General features: G+C 32.1%; 1 protein-coding gene across 1 annotated transcript in view; it reads right to left on the bottom strand.

Moving 5' to 3' along the window:
- The window catches only part of LOC128230886 (reversion-inducing cysteine-rich protein with Kazal motifs-like), a 78,547-nt gene that overhangs the window by 57,193 nt on the left and 1,266 nt on the right, over nucleotides 1-20,088 (bottom strand). Inside the window, exons 2-4 of the mRNA XM_052943316.1 lie at nucleotides 19,047-19,102; nucleotides 10,956-11,030; nucleotides 9,060-9,096 (exon numbers count right to left, since the gene is read on the bottom strand). Coding sequence (XP_052799276.1) covers nucleotides 9,060-9,096; nucleotides 10,956-11,030; nucleotides 19,047-19,102 — 168 coding nt within the window. The remainder of the gene's footprint in view (nucleotides 1-9,059; nucleotides 9,097-10,955; nucleotides 11,031-19,046; nucleotides 19,103-20,088) is intronic.

Below are 20,088 nucleotides of genomic sequence, written 5' to 3'. Positions count from 1 at the left end.
GTTCCCATTCAGGATTGATATCTAATCAATAAAATGTTTATGTTTTATACAATACCAAAGAGCTTGAGCAATAAGTGTCTCTTTAATAAAATACATAAACAAACAACTTTAATTATTCGCACTTACCAATTACATTTTTGTATCTCTCAATTATGACAGTTTGTTATATTGACACTCACGGTATTTTGCGACATGCCACAAACCGTCATGAATATTTTCACACCTACGTCTCGATCTACAGTTCGACATAAAGAACATAGGAAATGTGTGAAATTTGACCACTGGGACTGAAAAACGAGATCGACATAGCGAAAAAATCGAGATAAAAAATTGACACAAACAGATTTATTTTATATAGAATAAGAAGGAATAAATTCAGGACCGGAAAAAAAAATCGGCATAACCAGAAAGTCGACTTATCCGACGTCGACATAGCGAGGTTCGACTGTAGTACTATTGCATACACAACTCATCCGAGATGTACACTTTACAACACTTGCAAACCAGTGTATACAGATCTAAATTTGAACCAAATTGTTGCAGGTGACCGGAGCCCTTTCAACAGTTAAATGAATAATGAAATAAATGAGTCCCATTTGTTTTCCAACAAAATGTAATCATTGTAATCTATATAAATTATTAATTGACAAATTAGTCATGAAACAGATATTTTATCCCAAATTACACATTTAAAATAACATCAATATAATCGTTAAAAGCAATTTCCCGAATATTTTGTTTACAGTATGATACTTCGCATGCAACACACTATTAAATGGCAGCTGTACGTTATCAGAATTTTCACTCTTTTTCTAAGAAAACATTAGCGGGAGATAATTTCTCTTGTGGGTTTGCATGACAGATATCATTTACAAGAAAAGCTTGACACTTAAGCTTTTAGCTTAAGAGATACTAAGCTTAATTGTTATTTCTCATTATGCATTTGTTTTTAGATTTATTATGTCCCCTTAATGCTTGAGGATAATTACTGTAGACCACTTCTATGTTGTGAGAATGTTATTTTTGTTTTTACTCATAATTAAATACAGGGCTGCTTAACTCTGACAATTTGCCAGTTTTGACCGATTTGGACCAAGACCAATCGATTTCAATAACAGAAAATGCTTAAAAAATTGGAGCTGATTTTATAAATAGTGGAACATTTTGTGTATGTGCATGCAGAGTCAAAATTGAAAATATGCTTCGTGGAATTAATAGTTCTGTTTGTTTTTTAAAAAGGAAATAAATCTAATCTTACGTACACTACAGAATTTTTTTCCATTGGTAAAGCTCAAAATTGCCTATCAAATTTTGGGCAAATAATATAATTCAATGTTGTTCTTATCCATGTCCTTAGATAGCTTCAGCAATTCCATTCAGTCCATTGGCCTGAGTTATTTTTGCTGTCCAATAAAAACTCTGGAATTCTAATTTTAAATTCAAGGGAAATCTAAGATGGTTATGGCATACAGACCTTGGACATATTAACTCCTTACTGCTTTTTTTGCTTAATCTTTGAAAACCTTTTATCCATTTTAAGGTTGCTGGTTCCTGCCATTTTGAGTTTTTGACCTGCCACTTGGCATATTTTCGCATTGTTGCCTGCCACTTGGCACATTTTTGATCGCCAATTGGTGCCTTTTTTCTTGCCAAGCAAAAATGTGAAAACAGAACCACAGCCATTGTATGCGTCTCACAAAAGCAAAGCAAGCCAAAATGTCAACACTCATTCATTTTCCTCAGAAAAAGGGCAATGACTGGACAAAAAATTCATCCAAGATTGCCACAGATTAAAATGTTTGGACTGTTTTTGTTTTGCCTCTGTTTAAATATCATCAAGACATTAATGCCTGGCACAATATTCAAACAAAATGCAAAAAGTGAAACTTTACAATCAGTGCAGACCATAAGGACATATTTACTTTTGAAAAGAAATATTCCAGACATCTCATAATTATCAGAAACATTAATATCTGTACACATTAACATCGTTTTCGTTAATGGAACTTCAAACAAAGTCTCAGAAAACAAAATGAAATAAGACGGACTGGTTTTAATGGCTTTGAACAAGACAATTTTGACATTGTCAAGACTTTGGAAAAAACAACACAAAATGATGCTAATGTTATTGACCAATGGGCATAGCTCATCATTAAGTCTTAGTTTACTATTGGGCATAACAAACAAGTCTTAATTCACCAAGGGTCACAGCTCAACAAGAATCACTTTTCAAAGGGACATAACTCAACAAGTCTTAGTTCACCAAGGGACATAATTTAACAAGTCTCAGTTCACCAAGGGAACTACTCCAAAAGTCTCACTTTACAAAAGGGCATAATTTAACAAGTCTCAGTTTACAAAGGGACTTAATTCAACAAGTCTCTGATTACAAAGGGACATAATTAAACAGTTTCAGTTCACCATGGAACATAATTTAACAAGTCTTACTTTACAAAGGGGCATAATTTAACAAATCTCAGTTTACAAAGGGACATCATTCAAAGTCTCAGTTTACAAAGGGACATCATTCAAAAAGTATCACTTTACAAAGGGACATAATTTAACAAGTCTCAGTTTACAAAGGGACACAATTCAACAAGTCTCAGTAAAAAAATCTCAATTTACTGTAAATTGAGGCTTTTTGTTTTCTGAGACTTGTTCACATAGGACATAACTCCAACATCTTTACTAATTGGCAATAATAATTAATTTGACAAATCTCAATCAGGATGTGCAAAATCCATGGTTTAAAGCTTGTTACGTGTTTCATTTTGGTCAATATTGTTTAATTGAAAGAAACATCATTGCTAACAATACGCAGCCAACCTGTGATAATTCAGTAACACAGTTGTAATTGTTTACCATTGATTTTGAGAGGGAAATCCTTAATTTCGCAAATTATCTAAAGCCATGTTCAAACAACCAAGACCTTGTTAAGATTGCGTTTATTGTTTTAAACACTAGACATCCTTATTTTGACACGACTTGCATTAATTTTTTTATTGGATTCCTATCAAAATGTAAATCACACTGTTGACACTGCTTGTGGAATATTTGTTTCCAAATTAAACTAATAATTGTTTTCCCATGTTTAACAAAGAATATTCCTGAATTCCTGATTTTCCATGCATTAGCGTCTGAATTAGAAATTTTACTGCAATATCTATTTTTTTTAAAAACATTTTGTTTACAGTATTTAAGTAATAGTTACCCGCTGCCCTAGTTATTGAAATTGCACACAAGAGCGTAGTGCAAGTTGTATAATTTCCATTGCGAGGGTTGATGCTACCCGGATACTTTCTTCCGTTACACTCTATGCTAAATTGACTGAAAAGTTCTGCTTTTAATGAATATGAATAAGGCCGGGGAGACAACTCTTCTTCCAATGAAATAGATATTACAATTAAATACTGTTCAATAACCCTGTATTGTCAGTTTTATCCATGGGTGTGTGTTGGACAACGCAATTATAAAATAGAGTTCAATTCCAACTATCGCCAGAATATTTTTTCAGTGACTGTACATATTTCCACATTGGTTCTTTGCGGAACAAATCAAACTGCCTCATTAATTATACATGATTAAGATATTTACCCACAAAAATCATTCACGCTACTCAACTACATATAGTGAAAAAGTGTATCGGGGGGGGGGGGGGGGGGGGGTATCCAATGATGGGGTTGATGTGAAGAATCTGATTTGTACCACAAATTGTTGTAAACAACAAATTCGATAACTAGCATTCATATAAGTAAATAGCTTTGAAATTTATCTACAAGCTAAAAATACTTATTGCACTGTTAAGCTCCTCCTATTTGTTACCATTCGAAATGGGAGTTAATGTTATGAAAGACAAAAAACAAAGAAAAAAATCTTGAACATGGTACATTAATACACAAATATAATTATTTATAAAAATGATTGTTCAAATATTTATACATCAACCTCTTTTTCCATTAAATTAAGTATGGTTTTCCTAACAAAATAAAGATTAAACTTCCATATAGTTTGCCCATTGATGTTTTCCTTGATAGCACATGCAATAATTTAGAAATTCTTGTTTCAATAATTAGTTTACATTATTTTTTTCCCTGTTGGCTCACTAATTACAAATCAATACAGCCAATTCCCCTCATTATCTTAAAACACATTATACGCTGGCTCAGAATCGATATACCCACTGTGACATTTCTTCTCGATAATGACATTAAATCAAGCTTTTATTTCCATCTTGTAATAAAAAGGAAAAAAGAAATTATATTGAAAAATCAAGTCAACTGATCATTAAATCAAGGTTTTATTTCTGTCTCGTAATAAAACAATAAAAAGCAAAAATCAAGTGAAATTCAAAATTGATGAATAATTGTGACTGGGTAAAAACAGTTTATGGATCCATTTCGCAATTGGTTGAATCCCAAGAAAAGAAATTAAAATGTTGACTCATGTAACTTCATTTCTAACTCATTTGTTTTTTAAAGCAACGCAAATAAATTCAAGATTGAATTTGTTTAAACGCGTTACTGATGCTTTTTATCAATATAAAGCATTTACTGCCACTGTTAAAAAATTATTTTTTTATGTTTGACTATTAAATCTTGAACACCCCCTTTAAGTCTGGAATTAGAGTCAAAATTTATCATTCATGGCTTGTGAACGGGCCATTATCACAGCAAAATACTTTGTGCACTGTATTTTGGTTATCAGCTTACATGACAGAGTCGATTTAATTTAATTTATTTACAGCCTTGGTCTGTGTGGTCACGCTTAGCGAAGGAGACTTCTTGATAGGCTTATCAGCCACTTATCATTCAGTTCATGTATATTACAAAATAATCAAACTTATTTCGCATTTGCTTCTGAAATAAATTTGTTCAATTTGTAGCACATTAATATAACCTATACTTCACAATATAACAGCAGTTTTTACTTTATTTTCCATAAAAAATTGCCAATATATATAAACGCATATTTACTTCATTGAACTATATAATATTATACCCTGCTTAAAATACAGTATGTCTCGAAATACGATACAGTATGCTTAAATTCTGAGAAAATAATAATAATTTCCGGTAAATCATATCTCCACTAGGAAATATCAAATGTACGGCTTCCATCAGAAAAATAATCACATTACCATCGCAGTAAAACTTTTTTTACATTAGCCTTATACAGGCAATCAAATTGTCATGGTTATAAAAATTTCAATAAATGTTCCACAGGAAACTGTAATCAAGAAATAAAAGCCGACTGCTAGTCTGGGAATGAATGCTGGTGTTTAACGGTTTCATTCTGGTACAGGTCTTTTATAATTACACTGCCAGCTGGATGTCTAAAGGGCCCCCTTTCACGTTTTACAGGGTCAGACTTTGCAAAAAAAAGTTGTATTAAAACATCATCGTGTTCAAATTAGTGATTACCATAATATTTTGTCAAATGAGAAAGCAATTTACATAAAATTTTCCAATACATTTATTTCAGTAAATCAGTTGATCACTCACTGCCATTGTTGAGTTTAATCAGGTAAATTAGTAGTTATAAACAGTGGCTGGCCCATTTAGTAGGTAGATTACACAATATTATGTAGACCACTAAAAGGTAAAAGATGGTTTGTATGTACTTAAAAATGGTTGTACGACTGCAACTAACAACCTTTAACCATTACTTAGTGCTCTGTTTTAAACAGTCACACATAGATTATCAGAATTTCTTCAAATGATTTATGATCTGCCAGTTGTTGTTTGGTGTTTGTTCATAAAAGTAAGTAAAATAAATCATTTTAAACAGTTGAAAACAAATCTTGCCATCATAAAATTTGTGTGAAAAACCCTTTAAATTCTGCATTTTTAGTTCCTGTATGTTACAAACTAGCTGTCTAAATTAAATACTTTACAACAATTGTAATTAGTCATAAGTAACATTTAATCTACATTTATTCAAGAATATTATGCTTGTTCTTTTCAGGTGTTGGTATTTTTTTTATTATTATTATTTATTTTTTTTTCTTTCCAGCCCCTTTATTCCTTAACAAATTACGAAAAATCAATAAAAGAGTTATGACAAACGGAGAGCCTTAAAAAAAAAATCATGTTGCAGGTATTTTCGTTAATCAGTCATTAAACCAGAAACAAATTTTACATCAATTGTGGCCTTATATATGTATTGTTAATGTTTTGTTATTTTTTAAATATTTCCCAAGTGTATTATTTTGCTTTATACCACAAATACTCTTCAGTTTTTTGTCAAAAATCTTAAATTTGTGCATTAATGATTCACTTAAATATTGCATGAGATGTTATCTTTAAAATTGTATATCAAATGTACCGAAGCGCGAAAATTTTAATGTTTAACCCTTGCTGAACTTAACTATTGAATTGAGTCTCATGTTACCTTTTGTCAACAAGGTGAAAATTGACCGCAAGTGACTTTCTCATTTCCTTTTGACTTTCTCAAAAACGAAAAAAACTTCACATTTTTATATTTCAAATCTAAATATTGACCGAGGCGTCAATTAGCCTTCTATTTTATCGCCACTTGTTCAATAATAGTACAAAAACCGCTGTATCTTTTCAAATTTGAAGTATCGCTCTCCATTAATGGAGGTATCCATTAGAATTATTTTGTTTGCGAACGAAAGCGATCATTTATAGAAGAATTGTCTCCATATTGACCAAAAAGCCGTTGAAAACCTGTTTGTCGAGACGTTGAATGCAATACCCCTTGGTCATGTTTACTTTACAAATATCCCAAAGAAAGACCGCCAATTTTGTAAGCTCACAGTTTAAACAAAGTTTGAATTATTCCATCTTTAAGCACACCACTTGGGCTGTGCCATTAAGAAGAAAATCGTTAAAATGTAAAAAACAACAACAGCTTTATTTCCCCGTGAACATTTTCAAAGGCATGTTGAAAAAAAGAATCCTTGTATGAAATGTCAATCATGTTCATTTGTTTGAGTCTGAGGTTATTGGAGCTTTTATCAGTACTAGGATTTGCTGGTGGCGGGCATTCAGGGGAGGGGAATATTTGGGAATATGGTATTATTATTTATAATATGCTCATATTAACAAGCATTGTCAAAGGTTAACTTTGGCTAAAAAAAGGGGCACTAATTTCTAAGCATTATTATGTTTAACTCATTTGAATTTAATGATCAAAATAAAGCATTTAATTTGCATACTTTTAAAAAAAAGTGTTAGCCTTTATAAATGGGGTTTCCAATGTGGAAATTTCCCCAATTAAAAAATGTGCCAAAATATCATTAATGTTTTTTATCTGTACACAAAACATATGCTTTTTCTTTTTTACATACAACACAGTTTATTTAAAAAACTTAGCATGTCAGCTGTGAATGGCTTAAAGCTGCACTCTCACAGATATACCATTTTTACAACTTTTTTATCTTTTGTCTTGGAAAGAGCAAATTTTTGCGTAAATATCTGCAAACCAATCATATAAGATTGCTGACAAAAAAATCAGATCGTAGATGTTCATATTTCCGTTTGAAAAATTAATGTTTTGTGGCTTCCGTTTGAAAATTAATGTTTTTTGGCTTGAACCGGTACTAACGGTTATAAAAAAATGCATAAAACATCAATTTTTGAACTTAATTATAAAAATCTGCGATCTATTTTTTTGTCAGCAGTCTTATATCACTGGTTTCCATGGATTTTCGCAAAAATTGGCTCGTTCTAAGACAAAAAATAAAAAAGTTGTCAAAACGGTAAATCTGTGAGAGGGCAGCTTTAAGCCATTGGAGACTAATTTACCTTTTTGCACGCAATATTGTTTCTTAAACAAATACACACAGCATATTTCACCAATTTTAAAATCCTTGGTGAAAATTCCCAGACTTACGGTATTATTTTACCAAAAGATTCTAAAATTCAAAATAGTTAAGTTTACGAAAGTTGGGTGGCCAGTTCGTCTTAATCAAACATTATAAATGTTGTTCAAAAGTTATCACACAGTTAATCAGACATATTGACTGTGAATTAAGATTTCAATCTCGACATAAAAGCAAATTAATCCTTATTCCTTTAACAAACAATTTTATTAGCTTAATACCGTTTGTTAATCACTCTGTAAAAGTTAATCCCAAAATTCAATAATCATCTATCATTGTTGGAAATTCAAAATGCTTCAACGCTAAATATAGCCTCTAATTTCTCCTTTTTTAACATTAAGCTACAGTAGTTGGGCTTTATTTGCGGGCGTTTTTTTTCTCCTGTGTTTTATGGGCTTTTAGTGAGTCAATTTCACAACGTTTAATTTTGCACAAACGGTATGTTATCATTCCAAAGCAACACTGTATAGGTAATTTTCATAGGTTTTGAATTTTACGGCCTGATCAATATGCAGAAATCAAACTTTCACAAAACTATAACAATCTACAATCACCATTCAGAAAGGTAATTTTAAAGTAGGATCGTCAAGTTTTTAGTTTGATGTATTAATAACTATTTAAAGATGCACTCTTTAACTCCCAAATAAGAGATACCACAATTAATACAATTGTTCTAATTTATCAAAAGGATGAATAAATTTATATCAAAAACAATGGTTCTTAGGACACCGTGTTTAATTTGAAATAAAGGTGCGGAAAACTATCAAATACATGGAAACAACTTGTTTTTTAAGTTATTAATATTTTCCTTAAATGCATTATTTAGTAAGTAGTAAATTAAGGTTTATCACTCAAATTTATGTTGGTTATACATGTGAATGTATTGATTTTAAATACAAGTATCACTTTAATTATAACTTTAAGATACTAATGAAAAATAGTTGAATTAATTAGCACATTGTTAAATGTACTTTGAGAAATATCACATGGGATGATGCAAAATATTTAAGCCGGTGTATTGGTTTAATTTCTACAAACATATGCAATTACCACATAACTGGGCCAGCCACTGTTTATATGTACTGCTTCACCTGATTAAAAGAGAAGACTGACTGCTGATTTACTGAAATAAATGTATTGAAAGTATTGATAAATATTGCCTTCTCATTGGACAAAATATAATGTTGACCACCAAACTGAAATAGGATCCTACCTGGTACTGCCTGTTCTATACAGCGCCAAAACTCCATCTGAAATGTTAATAAAAATAATTTAAAAACTCAACTCAACTCAACTGGTTTGTGAAGAAAGCCTTAAAAAAAATAATTTCTTACAGTATTTGTTAATGCCATTCATATGTTGGTCATGCAGTTAATGAACTCTTTAACACTTCATCTGTGATTGACTGACAAAGTGTGATTTAATTTTTTCATTCTTATTTTCATTCACCGGTAAGTGGAAGGAACGATATTGAAAATTAAGTCCCTTTAAATTGGGATTTTTTTCTTAACAATTTGAAGCCAAACTTCAGCCCCAACTCAATGCTAAAACATATACTTTTTCCCAAATGTGAAAAAAAAATCCCAAGTTTTTGTTTGAAAAGTATAAATATTATGTTATTATAAACTTAATCACATTCCCAATCAAATAGGCCCCGCCAAATACTCAAAATGGTGTAGGAAACAACATTGTATACATTTTCTCTGCTTCCCTAAAGGGCGGGTATTTTTAAGGAGTTGTTTTGGGAACTGCAAACTCATATTTAGTTCACGAGGGCCTTAGTATGGTACGTCTATAGATTAGACCATCGTCATGATAAAATCCATTTTCACTGACCTCGGTAACCCTTTTTCAATTAATATGAATTATTGACTGCAACGCTGAGCTATACATTCACATTTGAATATGGAAGAAAAACACAAAACAGTTAATTATTGGGTCTTCTTTAGAGCGAACATTTCAACGTGCCAAGTATTAATGCCGTTTCACTGAACTAAAACATGGCTAATCTAAAAGCTTATAATTCGCTTCTTTTCATTTTATAAAATATCAAATTATGAATTACGATTTGAATAACCTCCGATGAAATGCAAGGAGTTAATAGCATTTTATTTTTGATACGAAAAACTTAAACTGACAACCGCTGCTTAAGAGAATTTTTTCAACAACACCATGCATTTCTTTAAAGCTGAATATTCAACATTTGTCAATTTTAAGACTGCATGATTCATAATGAATTCTTTAAGAGTTATCCTTTAAAACATAATCAAAGGAAAAAGAGCTTTGTTTGAATTGCATTTATTGTCCGAAAGACTTAAAGACGTCAAAATTTCAAAAGAAGCGTATCCAAGGTTTCACCAAAGTGCTTTGAAATATTTACAGACGGCAGATTTTAAGTTTGATCAGCTTATGGTATATCACGATTGTCGGGATTCATTTATGATGTTACTCATCATTGTTATATGGCATATTGTATTCAAGAGTCTTGAGTATTTTAAATGACGTATCCATTAGCAGATACAAATTAAACTTAAATGGAGAATCACCAATTCCTTGCAACTCGGGGCATTGATCAATTTTGACAAAAATATGCTGAATCATGAAAAGATGGCAGTTGAAACGACAGCACCTGCTCAAGCCAGCTTGACCTTCTACTGTGACCTTGACTGGACAATGTTGTAACATGGGTTCTGCACAATGTCTCAATTGGACAAATATGGAAATGTGGACAAAGTTTCATCAAAATCCTGCAAGTGGTTTAGGAAAAGGATGGGACATACAATCAAGGCTTAATCCAATGACCTTTTACTGTGACCTTGACTGGACAGTGTTGCAACATGGGTTCTGCACATTGCCTATGTGACTAGAACATGTGGACAAAGCTTCATTAGGATCCTGCAAGGGTTGTAGGAAATAAGGATAAGACTTGAAATCAAGGGTCAAGCCAGTTAAATGACCTTGAACTATGACATAGACCAAAACATTGCGAAATGGTTCTACAAAATTTCATCACAATCCTTAAATGAGTGTGGGAGATATGGAGCCCATGTTATTGACATACCCCTTGTTAAAGGGAGAGGAACTTCTGACTGAAGGGTTAACAACTCACCAGGTGATGTGGACATTGTGACGGAGCTGACGCCAGCATGGAGATCTGGTCAACCTGATTTGTTGCCTCCGACACCTGGAAAAAACATAGTTATTTGTTTAAATATTAATATTCAATGGTGAAAAAAAGGAGAAGCATAAGTTTAAAAGTTTATACTCAATTGCAAAGAACATAGACATTTGTTCAAACGTTTATACTCAATGATGAAAAAAATATGGGCATTTGTAACAAGGTTCATTGAGTTGCGAAGATTGAAACAGAGGCGTTTTTTAAAAGTTTATTATCAATTGTGAAGGCAGCTACAAGCTTACAGATATATATGATTCAGCCTAGAGCCTGGGTTATTTTTTTTTGAAGAAGCCAGCAGTGGTTGCCTTTTCTAAGCGACCAAGAGAATGTGCACAGGTATGCCTTGAACCATGACCACTTGGTCGAGATTCAGACACCTTAACCACTAGACCACTCTATCATTTACATTTTTCAGCCACAAAAAGACTGTTTAATACATGTACTTTGTGTATTTATAATATAACACATGCATAAATGTACTGTATTTTCAGGATGGGTAAAAGTTTTTTTTTAACTCAGTGCTAAATGCATCAAATCATACACTTTGAGTCATCATATTCCTTTTACAAATCAACTCTTTTTGAAGGCCTCAAACATGCAAATAAATGTTTATTTCGAGTCATTTAGAGCTCAAATGTGTACTTGATTTTTTTTATATTATAAATTTATGTTATGTTATTTTCAGTTTTTATTATTTCATAATTTTAAGCCAAAACTGGCCTATAGTATAGTGTAACCTGGCCTTTTTGAAATATTTTATTTATTATGTACTCTAAAATTCTACCACATACATTGTGTAGTTTACAACCAACTTAAGCTATTTGCTAAATCGTAACTCTCACCACTTTTCGATACCCTGACACGACCATTATAAACCCAGAGGACAATATACCTGCCAAAATAAAGTAAAGTAAACTTGCCATATCTGGCATTGAATTTCCACTGCCTGACAGACTATTTTGATTGACGCGAACTTTTATACACAATGCGAAAGCAAGCAGTCGATAATAAAACCTTTATGGACGTAACACTGTTTTAAGTGGCCACAAATCAGTCTCGTTAATCTACCGAATGTGGACCCATATTTTACAATCTGAACGACTTTTTAGACTCTTTTGAAAAGCTCTGCGCTATTTAAGAATAACATATTGTTACAGCACAATTAACTCAGGGGTGGTTCGTAAAAAAAATGTGAGGTTAAAACGATTATTCATTGACAAGTTTAATAATAACGTAGATTGCTGTACGCTAATGAAGCGGGACATTTGAACGAGATTGTATCTCGCATCTACTCCGCCTTTTGGGCTGGTATGGAAGCGTGATGATGTAAACGATACCGTGACACACATCAATAATGGCAGGCAAGCAAATCTGTCAATATTTACAGAAATTCGAGATTTTAAATTTCATAAAACATGTAACATCATCTTAAAATATAAATTGTTTCTTAAATTGTTTGATTTGCACGCTACAGGTATGTGTAAGCTGAACTTCTTGAGCTTATTTATATGCAATTAGTCAGAATGTTAAAATTTATTGACTTTTAAGATTAATGATAAAAAAATCGCTCAGCAAGGCACAAAAAGGTATTAAAAAAATGGGCTAATGACACAGGGAAAACACTGATGGACCCAGGATCAATTCTAACAATAACCCTTATCATATTTATTACTGATGTGAAAAAATATTGTCAAAATATCTTAAGCCCTGATCTCATTTGACACTTTCCCATGGGGCAACACAGGAATGCGTGAGAGAGATCCGCAGAAAATGATCACAAATAGGCCAGGGACAAATAATTTTTAGATTCTCGCCCTCATTTTCAAATGAAATGTGACTATTGGGAGGATTAAACTCTTTTCTTTAAATAATGAAGTATGTGCCGTGGTACATTCGAATTTTCTTCCTCCATATTCAACAACTTTTTCCACCATGCCAAACTTTTTGTCAAATGAAAAAAATCTGGAGTTCAAGAAAAGGCCAATGGCCGATGTGGATGACAACCTATTTTATCTAAAAACTCTTTCTGGCCTCTGCAAAGAATGATCACAAATACACTGCTGCAATAATGATTAGCGATGATAAAAACTGGCAGGTAGTATAAGGTATTGAAAGAAAAAACATGATAGCCGATAAACTCATGACATGGGGGTCTACTATCTATCTTCGATACCCGTGGGCTATTGAGAAGCCCCTGTGATCAACATTATAGAAGCCCAAACATGTGATAACAGTTGATGAAAGTAAAAACGTGAATACGTTTATTATGCAACTTTACAATATTTTTTTATAAAAAGTTCTCTGAACCTCTGATAAATTAGAAACTGTTTGGAGATTAATTTGGAAGTTTTCAATGGTTTCTATGCAAAGCAGACCATAAAATATGATTTTGAAGTATCACGTTAAAGATTCATTGTAGCCCAAAAATGCATTAAAGGATAAAAATGATAAAGAACCTTAAGGCGTTTGCTTTCATAAACCCATTCTCATTGTTCTTATATTTTGTTTTCAGAAATTTATATTAGTCAAGCACTTGTGTCAGAACAACGATATCATGAAAAAAGTTAATATTAAATTCCATTCTTTGTTAACGCACCAGGATACTGGGATACTGAAAACCATAACGTCACATAAGTGAACAACATAAATACATTAAATTTGATAACAAACATTTTATTTTCATATTAATTTTTCGGAAGTCAAAGGAATATTTAACCTCAGTGAAGGGAATCGTCACTTCAAAGAGATGTTATCAAGTTCCCCTTTTATTTCTCCGGCCCATGAAATTCAATATGGTGCCCATATTCGGGCGAAATGGACAAAATATGAAAGAAACGACTGTCAATTTAGGGTCCCATATCTTTGCATTAATTAAATTCTAGCGTTTCCAAGATTTCGGGAGATTTCAAAAAGAACAACTTGTAAAAGAAGTTTGCAACTTTGCTTGGGTATGAAAGTTTCAAACCTCTTTTTTATAAAACGTTGGAGAAACATCAATTTTCATAACTTAGTTTTCAAAAGAATTACATGAATTAAATGGTATGTTAACCGGTTGTGCCAGTAATGTAAGGATGACATTAAACTGCTTTTAACATTTTTTTCTTATTTTTTTCATTAAGAAATATTGTAAAAAATCTGCATACCTTTTTTTCAACATAAACTAATGAATCAGCTTTTTATAGCTCTCATGTAAAGACAATTGTGACTGATTGTTACTTTAAAGGGACAGTTTCTTACAGACTTCATGTTGGTGACACAAAAATTCAAAATGTTTAAATGACACAAAAATTCAAAATGTGTAAATGAAGTTTTTTTTTGTTTATCATTGATGAAGAACAAACACCAACTCATTATCAACTGACTTAATACTTATTAAAACAGAAACTAGTAAATTAATGATTCAAATCATCTAATTTTCCATAGTGCTACTAACGCTTTTCTGCAAAATGTAAAAAAATTCCTGTTACATTTGCACAATTTATCTCTCATTTGAACTTATATTAACATCTTCGGCTTAAAAAAAATAGTAAATTTGTTTTAGGTTTCATGGCCCCCCAAAAATAGGGTTGGTACTGGTAGGTCAGAAAATCTATTTTACCTTTCTTTTTTCTATTTTTTTATTACGCAAATTGTTTCTCGAGATTTTTCCATAACCAAAAGCTATATTAATGATATGCTTTAAAGACAATCCATACAATCAGTATTAGAATCAATGTTTTTTTTAAAAGCCAAAAACACTAGTCAACCGAGGCTTAAACCACAAGACCACAAGGACTTTTACATAAGTTGCTGATATTTTGACCTCTTAAGAATACATCGATAACATCACATGATAATGTCAATCAACCAATCACGCAACAACAAAGTCTGTTAATCATGCCTAATTAAGTGATAAATTGTGTTGTTAACACTAATGAAAATTGTGGTCTTCAAAGACGATATTTGAGCAAATATCAACATACATGAATGCTAAAAGGTTCCAGCTTTCGGTATCTTAATTTTAACACTCCTAATGATTTGCCACACTTTATTTCGTACTACAGTGCATTTTATGAAAAAACATGAGCGAGTCCCTTTAATAATCAGTCTAAAGACCTTTCATGTACAAACAAAAATGATTGATTGTAACATTAAAATTCCCTCAGCTTTGTGTACATTTTTAGCGAGATGACATTTATATCATTTAAACAAAGATGGATTCCACTTTCACTTGATATACAACAACAGGTTTTGTCAATATCGTGCACAATTTACCTGACTACAAGCAGTATGATTATTTCTTGAGATGTTTCGATCATAAATCATCTGCAGTATAATATACAAACTACTTGACAGTGTATTTGAAAATGAAATTACACGACTCTTGCCTCGATTTTAAGCCTAAGGGCCTGACTTTTCAAACAATCTTAAACTCGTTAAAGCTGCTTATCCGCATTAATCCAGTTAATTTCAAGATCAAGATTTAATCCCATTATTTTAAAACTTACTTATTGTTCTCCATTTTAAGAGTATTGCACTTTTTAAGTAAAATAACAGAATATATCTCAACTCCAATTTCTTTGTGAAATTGGGTTTTAATAACATAATTATTTTTAGCGAAGTTTTTGTAAAGGGTTTAAACCTTGTTACATTTAAACTTTTCGAGAAAATACCTGTCAGATGTATAAAGCTTGATTTTCCAAAATGTTTATTTAGAATGGGTCAGCTATAGCAAAATAGATATAAAATATTTCCCCCTCTTCCCAACTAAAATCAATGGTTCAGCAGTTGAATGAACCCCCCCCCCCCCCATTGTCATGTTTGAAATAGTAACTGCAGATCTATATATCAGAAAACATATTAATTTTATAAAACAATTAACACCAAATTATTATAATAAATTATCATTTCATCTATTTGAAAACCTATTTGAATGCTCAATTATTTTTTTCACATCACAATGAAAATTCAGAGTCACTTATCATGTTTAATAATATGGAAATAAAACGGTTGATTTTGAATGTCAATAATCGTAAAAGCTGGCGTTTATGATAGTACTTTCTTAGTTTGACAATAACCTATTGAGCCAGTCTATGATCTAAAGCATGTGAAATAATATAAATTTGTGTGTAAAATAGAAAATAACACACCATATCGCCATAAAATTGCAATGTTGTTACTTACTAACCGTAATTTTAACATTGCCCCCCAAATAGATAAAAATAACTCGAGCGGAAAATATAATTGAAAAGAGGTATTAAAGTGGGTATTAAGTACAATATTTTGTAATTTACTAAACTGCTTAACACATTAAGACCAAGTAATTTGCAAAAGGATAGCGGCCCTAAAACAACAGTTCATTATGACTTACATCCTTAAGAATATACAAGTGTTTCAGAACTTAAAATGTAAGCTATAAATCTTCCATGAGAAATAATATTTAAAAATCACAATTAATGACATTATAAAAAATTACCAAATTCAAAACTGACTGATAAATTAACCAGTTACTACTAAGTAAAGCCTCCATTAAATAATACATTCTTTGGATGTAGCCCAACCCACCAGGAACTTTGACATGAACTTTTTTGAGAACTGGACCAGTGGTCCAGTATCATTGAAAACCTCCCAGACCTGACCAATACTGAACTAGACCAAAGTGTAAAACCCATAATACCATACAAAAAGGTATAAAAAAATAAAATAACATACAAAGTCATACTTCGATTAACATTACCATTACTTCTAATTCACAAATTTCAGCATTTGCATGCCCTTAGCATAAATACAGTATGATTAACAATGGTTTTAAACATTTTGCAATAATATACCAATAAAGTTAAGTAACTATGATACTGTAACATGCGAGGCCAACAAGGCCAACAGATCCCTTCAGAGAAAACATGCTCAACCCTGAAGGGATCGACTGCTCTTAATATATACATATATATATATTCTCCATCCACACTGAGAGGAGTGGATAATTATGCCAATTTGCATATTACCAACCAGAAATATCAATTTACTATGAACGCACTTCCGCTATGAATGCACTTCCACCCACAGCGGAACGTTACACTATGAACGCACTTCCACCTACAGCGGAACGTTACAATATATATGTTATGATATTAAACTGAAGTGATCCCATATTGAGGCTGGTTCTAAATATAGTATGTACTGATTTCTGATCAACATTTTGGAAAAGCGTAAAATTTTCAAACCAATCCAGCTAGCTGGGCTCGGACAATAGCTAGACCAGACAATCTATCAACTAGTGAATTTTATTTGTTCGAGCCTTAATGTCAAACCCTGCCCACATTTTGAGTGTAGGGTAGGTAGGTGGTGACTTTTGTAGTAAATTTTCTTAGGCCTGTAAAAAATGGTTTCGTTAGGGTTACAACCTTTTAAAAAATAGGTAGGGAATTAAGGTGGGCTTTTATTTATTTTTTTATTAGGCTTTACATTATAATGTTATTTTTATCATTAGAGAAATGAGAATCTTCTGTATAAAGCATCCAAGGTTTTAAACTACATATTGAAAAGCACTTAAAAAGCGTGCACTTTCTTTTTCAAACTGACTATAAGAACGGTAGGATCGGCGCCTATTTCGTAGGTAGGGTCGGGTTACCCCGAACCAAATGTATTTTTTTATTAGGGCTTACCAAGAAAGGCAAAAATCTTTCGGTTAGCAATTACTTTAGTTGGTCGGGTAACAAAAGACACACTATTTATTATAAGTGTTGCCTAAGCGACCCTTTTTATCCTCAAAAATGCAACTCTAGAAAAAAAACAAAAAAAAATCGAGGTTGTGTTTAACTCTTAACCAGTTTACTTTTAATTGAAACATTAATTATCCCCATACCTCTGTCATGTTTTGTCAGTTTTGACATGCCGTGCTCCCTGTTAACTTTATTCAACAGAAAGATTACAAATCTTCATGATGTTTTTAGTTCTTTTTTCAAATCTCATTATGTTTTGCAAGACTTTCCAGCATTCTTGATACATGTGTTATGAAGCCAGATTTCCAAGTCTGACTGTTAAAATTTTAAAATAGACGAGTAACATTAAAGACATAGATTCCCCCATCCTTAGGTACTCAGTATTCAGGAATTTTTAGGAGTACTCTGGATTCAAAAGGGTGGACTACTTGAGTACCCGAAAATTAAAACTTTGGCATTTTTAAGTCGGAAACCAGAGGTGTCTATGTCTATCAGGTTTGGTGAACTATACTGCAGCCTATGGTCTAAACATTGAAATGATAATGTTTAATGTAAGGCATTTTACTATCTACAAAAAAATGTTTCAATTTATTTCATCTGCCAATTCAGGCACCAGTTAGATTCAAAACCCTAGGGCAAGTGTCAGAGTTCGTAATAATATGGCAGTGATGCATTATTTTTTTTGCAGTAATTTATTTTTTCGCTCTTTTTTCATTTCAAATAGATGATTCCTCTCTCCAGAAGCCAAATTTTATGGTTATGATCTGACTTGGGCTGAGTCGATCAAGTCTTGAAATTATCCATCTGGCAATGCTGTTTAATATTTTATGAATTTGGAAGATGAGAATTAATAATTTGCAGCTTATTTGATTATCCAGCAGAAATTGAATATTTCTGTATCAACTGGAGTTATAAAACATATAATGCATCCAATCAAATAAATACATATATTTTTTATACCATTTATTTCCTACTTCATTAGTATATGATTGAGAAAATCTCCCAGTTTAATTACAAGTCACAGATTTTATTTTTTTTTCGTTTCAAAATTAATTTCCCGTTTTGAACCTTGTTTAATAGATATTTGAATATCATAACATTACCTCTTAAATAAACAGTTCTGCTACTAATTATAATGCAAAAAATGAGACAAAACGTTCACATGTGTTTTTAATGGAGTGCTATAAATATATGCCCCTGAATGTTATAATTATGCAACTGCATACATGTGTATTTATAAATAAATGGGCCCTGAGAACCGCCCCCAAACCGCCCTACAAAACTTACAAAGATGAAAAAATGAGCAGTAATGGCCCCAAACCTTAAAACAGATGTCCCGGCAGCTTGATTCATCTTCTGGGAGGCCCACACAACAGTCTGAAAAACAAGAATCAAAAATACAAGATTATACTGTAGCTAGTACTACATGTATGTGAAAGGTAAAGATGTTCCGATGATCAAATAGAAAAATTGTTGGTTGGGCCTGAAATTGGTAACAATCGATTGTAATTGGTCATAATCGATAATCGATTCATCCGGTGAGTTGTTTTTCTTTTCTCCTCTAGTTATTTGCCTTCGGTTAATTGCCACCGATTGTTTCAAGTTCAATTATTAATCCGGAAGTGTTCAATTGTTATGTTAACAATATGGCCGAAAGCAACAGCAACACGAAATAACTTAAAACATACACATGACATAAGCATATATATAATTAAGAATTACGAGTTATATATGACAAGAATAAATCTACAATTAAGGTATTGTCAAAAACCAATTGTAATATCAATAATCAGTCAGTTGAATTTATCGATGGTTAATCTGGAATCAATTCCAAACACTAGGGAAAGGGGCAAAAATATGCCCTTTTATATAAGGGCCAAATTTTGGCCTCAGTAATAACTTTAAACATCCCCATAAAAAAAAATCCCCGCAGAAAAAAACATTCAAGAAGTCTGAAATAACAGTTTTGTCATACATTTCTTTCACCTTCAGTAATCCTGCAAATGGCACTTAAATAGATGTATGAATCACTGATCAAATATTATACAGGTACTGGTACAATAATTTTATTATCAATGCTGTTAGTTCTGAGAATGATGCCTGGATAATTCCCCTATTGGTTTAACGTCCCCTGTCTAGGGCACAGTTACCTCAGGTATTTGGACTGCAGTTTTGACCAGTCGAACTATCTGATTTGAGTGATTCGGTCCCTAGGGACCTAAGGATTGTATGAAATACCAAAATTTCCAATATATATAAAAATATACACCCAAAGGTGGATTATTGTATCATAGAGTTCAAGAACACCTTTTTTATACATATAATTCTCAGACCAAGAGATCACCTCTGGGACCTAATCGCTC

The sequence above is a fragment of the Mya arenaria genome, chromosome 1, assembly GCF_026914265.1.
Source record: "Mya arenaria isolate MELC-2E11 chromosome 1, ASM2691426v1".
NCBI classification, from domain to species: Eukaryota; Metazoa; Mollusca; class Bivalvia; order Myida; family Myidae; genus Mya; species Mya arenaria.
Note: the sequence above shows the minus strand (reverse complement) of the source record. Positions and strands in the feature narration are given on the sequence as shown.